The sequence below is a fragment of the Monoraphidium neglectum genome, assembly GCF_000611645.1.
Source record: "Monoraphidium neglectum strain SAG 48.87 unplaced genomic scaffold scaffold03833, whole genome shotgun sequence".
NCBI classification, from domain to species: Eukaryota; Viridiplantae; Chlorophyta; class Chlorophyceae; order Sphaeropleales; family Selenastraceae; genus Monoraphidium; species Monoraphidium neglectum.
The window spans coordinates 1-5,544 of NW_014009796.1; the positions used below are offsets into that span (position 1 = coordinate 1).

General features: G+C 62.4%; 1 protein-coding gene across 1 annotated transcript; it reads left to right on the forward strand.

The window, feature by feature from the left end:
- Positions 1–10: 10 nt before the first annotated feature.
- On the forward strand, positions 11–1,247 carry MNEG_13449 (hypothetical protein; the record flags this gene model as incomplete). Its single annotated transcript, XM_014038079.1, has 3 exons — positions 11–109; positions 608–681; positions 1,148–1,247. The coding sequence occupies 3 exons, from the start codon at positions 11–13 to the stop codon at positions 1,245–1,247; spliced, it is 273 nt and encodes a 90-aa protein (XP_013893533.1).
- Between the last annotated feature and the right edge of the window lie 4,297 nt (positions 1,248–5,544).

Below are 5,544 nucleotides of genomic sequence, written 5' to 3' on the forward strand. Positions count from 1 at the left end.
CTTTAAGGACATGCCCGCGAGCGCCAACGGCTCGAAGCACCCCGACCCGCGGGGGCGGCGGTTGCAGCACGACGACATCACCCCGCGGCTGCAGGGCAAGTACACAGAGGTGGGCGATGGGCAGGCGGGCGCGCGCGGGGGCCCGGGCCGGGCGGCTGGCGTGGGAGCCGGGCTGGTTGGGCGTGGCCCGAGTGGTCTGTGAGATGGGGGACAGGTGGCAACGCCGTCGTGATTGTGATAAGGTCTGCAGGACTCGTAGCAAGGTTGCGGGAGCCAGCCGTCAGCCGGATTTTGGGGCGTTTGATCTATGTGGACCCTCAGTAGCGTCAGCGCCTGCCCGTCACAGCACTCGAGATCCCCCCACATCTGGGCCCTGTGCCCCCTGGGCCCTGCATCTGCATCTGCATGCCCCGAACCCCTTTCCCGCCAGCAGTGCCTGGCTGCCGCGATGCGCAGCTGCCCCCAGCCCTTGTCCTCTGATCAGCGCGTTTACTTGGCGCCACGGCTGGCCAGCTCACCCCCTTCTTGTCCTTTCCCCACTACCACCTCTCGCACCTCCTTATCCCACAACTCGCGCCCTGCTGGACTCCCACCCCCACCCCACCAGCTCTACTGGCCAGACGACGCGCTGTGGTATCTCGTATACATTGACCGCATCGACGTGCGCGCCAAGACGGCAAAGTGAGCCACATGGGGCGCAGCGGCGCATGAACGTTTTTGCCTGGTCGCATGCCGGCACCGCGGGGGGCCGTGGCGGGCTGCGGCCCTCTTGCTGCCGCAAGCTTGGCACCGCAGGCTCGCTGTGCGCACCGCGAGCGCAGCCGGTCCCGCCAACGCGCTGCCCCTGTCACATCAACACCTGCTTCCAAAGCCAGCGCTCTCGATCTGTGTAGGTGCTGCACACACGCGCTGGCACATGCACCCTGCCCTCTCCCCACACACACATGCAGGCATGCCGTCAAATGCACACACACACTCTCTCTCTTTTTCTCTCTCAAACTCTCACATACACACACACAAAAACACACTTGATACTAATGCACATCTACGCCACACACACAGCCTCAGTGCACACATTCCTACGCATTCTACAGAGTCGTGTCCATCTTCCACAAACATCCTCACACCCACACACACGCCACCTCAGCATCATCTATTATCCGTCAGAGGAGCTGGAGGAGCTAGATCTGGACGAGATCGCAAAGGACGGCCACATGGTGCTGCTGCCACAGGGGGGCCTGCAGTAGCGCCTCACGCGCGCTCAGTAGCGCGGCAGCGCCCCCGCCCACGCCAACCCGCCGCCGCAAGCCGCGCGGGAGGGCGACCGGCTGGCCGGGCGCACGGCGCCGGCATGCGCCAGCGGCGCTCCTCCAGTGGTGCGTGCTGCCCACCAGCGCGCGGGTTCGGCGCGTCGTCCTGTTTCTTCTCGCATGGCCGCCCTGGGCATTCACCCTCTCCTGAAGCCTTTGCTGCCCCCAGGAGGTCGTGGCGGCCGTGGTGGTGGCCGCGCGGCGCCGCGCGGTCAGCAGGTCGCGTAGGGGGGGGCCATCTACCGTTTGGCCTCGTTCTGACGGCAACACGCCACAACAGTCGCTCCGACTCGCGACACCTGCAGCGCGCCTGCCTTCTGAGAGCGTGCCCGCTCTTCCCGTCACGCCAAGCGGCCAAGCGAACCCGTGGCAGCGTCTGGCCCCGCGCCTCGGCGACGGCTTTTGCACGCGTTTTGCATCACGAGTGTGCACATGCCCCGCCGTCACCTGCTTCCTTTCTCTCGCAAACATGCAGTCAATCATTCACATAGACCCATGGGGCGCTCGTGGGCCGCCAGGGGCGCCTCGTTTTCAGCCGCCTGCCTGCACTGTGTGCAAGTCAAGCGGGGCAGCGCCTTCAAAGCGGATCGCTTATTCAAATGCCAAGTAACAAGCAGATGCTCTATGTAGAGGGTTATTGGGGAATGTCAGGACTGCGGGGTGCATTCAGGGGTCCTGGCTGGGTGCTGGAGCAGATTTTTGTCACTGCCAAGCATCCCAATTGCAGTCAACAGACCCTCGAGCAACTCAACGTTCAAACACACACTTCGGCAGGGGGCCGCGGCGCCCTGCGGAGGGTGGCAATTGGAAGAGTGGGCATGCCAGGGCCAGGCTACTTGCAGCTACGCCTGCTGCAAGTCTTCCTTGTCAGTGCATTCACGACACGGGAAAGTTTAGTGGTGACGCGGGTCTGCAGATGGCGATCAGTTGGTCAGCGGTGTGTGCCTGCGGCCCAACCGACATGTCCTCCACCAGACGATCCTGCCCTATCCGGTAGAAATGTGCACTGCTTTCATCAACCCTGGAGCAGACAACGCTACCACGTGCCGGCCCGCCGCCTTGAGCAACGACGCTGAAGCCTCCTGCGTCCCCAAAGACTCTGAATAACGGGGAACCTGAGACTTCACTGCCCACCATGCCCGCGGGGGCGGGCCCCCTCCATCCATCCACCCCCTTGTGCACACACGAGGGCCCTTGACTTATATGCCATGGGGCCTTGCTTCGGCAGGGGCCGTGTCTTGCTGGTACGTCATCGATTGCCCCGTTTATCCGCCAGGATAGGTGGGTGCAGCCATTGCAGTGCGCTCCTGGCCTACGAGCCCGCTGCATGCTGCTGGCAAGCGGCATGGCATGGCGCGTGCCGCGTTGCGCCCTGCCTTCGAACCGCCTCTACGGTACTAATCAAAGAGCTTTAAAATGATTTAGGTGCGTCCCTACGCAGGTATCAACACAAGAGGGGTCTCCTTCAGAATCTTCGAAATGCAGGCACCCCAGTACTTTGCTGCTCGACCGCCCGATGCGCACCCCTCACTGTACTGCCGCGATGAACGCGGCGCGACGGACGTTGGGTACTTGGCAGCTTTGGAGGGGAAAAGGTTGTCGCAATTTATATTTGTATGGTTCGGGATCAAAAGCGTGCTATTGATCGGCTCGGCGCGGCGAAACTCAGAGCTGCCCCGCCGGTCGTGGCCTCCGCGCCTGTAATCAGGACGTGTTCGATGGATTATTTACGGATAGATATCAATGTGATGCGAAGCCGCACACGCGCCCGCGCACGCCGACGCGGTGCTGCTTGGCACCTTTGCAAGGAGCTGCAGCCAGGCGTGTGTGGTGGCCCGGTTGGGGTGCCAGCGTTTTGAAGGTTGCGAAGGAGACCCCCATCGCGTCAGTTCCTGCGCAGAGATGCATTTGATTCACTACAATGCAACTTGATTAGTGCCGTGGAGTACGTCTATGCCGATGAGGTGCCTGCGCGCCTGCCTGCTTGGTCAGGCGGGCGCAACTTGATCTTCCGAAATGCTTGGCGGCTGTCCGCCCTCTTTGCTGACGCAGCGATGGGTGACGCGCCGGCGCACACTAAGCGGGCGCGAGCACCCTTGGAGGAGCGTCCGCCCTGTGCGCCAAGGTTGGCGCGTCGATGCGCCTTGCGAAATGAGTGATGCAAGGACGCTAGCCGGCCGGCGCCTGCCGACCGCGAAGAGCGGACAGCTGCCAAGCACAAATGGTTGAAGCCAGAAAGGGCATGGGGCGCGCATGCGTCCGCCTGACCAAGCCGGCGTACCACTCGACGACGCGCTGCTAGTGGCGCCCTTGAACCACAGAGACCAGATTCAAAAATTGCAACACCGGCGTGCACAATAGGCGCCGGTGCGCAACGGGCACCGGGCGCGGGCTGTGGCCAAGCAACCCAATGCAGTGCAGCCATGACTAATAAACGGCCACACGGCCTGTTGGGATTTGAAAGCTGCTTGCTTTTCTGCTGTGCGTAGAGGTGGCATTGCTGCTGCAGCTTTCTTTCTTGTACACACTGCTCGGCCCCATGAGCCTGGATGGCTCCAGAACCGGGCGACCGCGAGGCAAACCTGCCTTATCCTCGGAAAAGTGCGCGTAGCTGTGACAAACCCTGAGGCAGCAGACGACCCTATCTGCTACCGCCGGCCCGCCGCAACGACGCTGAAGCCTCCTGCGTCCACCTACGCAGCGGCCCCAAAGATTCCAAATAACAGGGAACTTGAGACTTGACTGCCCACCATGCCCAGGGGGGCGGGCCCCCTGCATCCACCCCCTTGCGCACACACACACGAGGGCCCTTGACGCCTATGCCATGGGGCCGTGCCTCGGCAGGGGCCGTGTCTTGCCGGTACAGTACGTCATCTATTGCACGGTTTGTTCGCCGGGGCCGGTGGGTGCAGCCATTGCAGTGCGCTCCTGGCCTACGAGCCCGCTGCATGCTGCTGGCAAGCGGCATGGCGTGGCGCGTGCCGCGTTGTGCCCTGCCTTCGGACAGCCTCTACGGTACTAATCAAAGAGCTTTAAAATGATTTAGGTGCGTCCCTACGCAGGTATCAACACAAGAGGGGTCTCCTTCAGGATCTTCGAAATGCAGGCACCCCAGTACTTCGCTGCTCGACCGCCCGATGCGCCCCCCCCCTCCATCGTACTGGCGCCACGAACGCGGCTCGACGGACGTGCGGTCCTTGGCAGATTTGTGTGAAAATTTTCTCGCAATTTATAAAATACGTGTATGTTAATGATAAAAAGCGTGTTTTGTGGTCATCTACACGGGGCTCGGCGCGGCGAAGCTCCGAGCTGCCCGGTCGTGGCGTCCGCGCCTGTAATCAGGACGCGATCGATAGAGTATGTACGAATAGCATCAATGTGATGCGAAGCCGCACACGCACCCTCCCACGCCGACGCGGTGCTCCTTTGCACACCTGCATGATGCAAGCTGCTGTGGGTGGGTGTCGGAGCCCCTGGGGTGCCAGCCAACTGTAAGCACCTTGATCAGCACCGTGAAGTCTGTCTATGCCGATGAGGTGCCTGCGCGCCTGCCGGCTTTGTTGGGCGGGTCATCTTGCTCTTCCGTAAAGCTTGGCGGCTGCCCGCCCTCTTTGCCGACGCGGCGATGGGCGGTGCGTCAGCGCACAACGAGCGGGCACGATCGGCCTTGGAGCTTGGCGGCGCTTCGCCCTGTGCGCCAATGTTGGCGTGTCAAGACGCCTGCCGAAATGAGTGTGTTCGGGGACGCTAGTCGGCTGACAACAAATGTGCCGGGCGACAGCCCCCTACACTGCGTTTGGCCGCATAGCTCACCATGTACATCAAAAAGTTTCAAGCGTCATTGGCTTCATTACACACCGCCGCCGCCGACGGCGACGAGGAGGAGCTTCACCAAAATTGCGCCGATGAAGGTGTCACAGCGCGGCCGCCGTGTGATAGGCGCCCGCCGCGGACTTCGCGGCACTTGCTATGCCGGCGTCGCCGCCGCATCAGGCCGGCGCCCCTTGCAAGGGCTTAAGGCAGCAGCACAGCCGCTGTGCTGTCGCCTTGCGCGGCGGTGTGCGAGGGCGCTTGCGCGGCCCGTAAATACCGGGTGGGCATGGTTGCAAAACTTTCACAGATCATCATGATCGAGGTGCACAGGCCGTGACGGAAAGCTAGGAAATTTGGCTTTGTCATCATCCGGCCGTCCAACCTGCCTCGTACCCCGCCCCGCCGGCGCTAACTCTCCCCC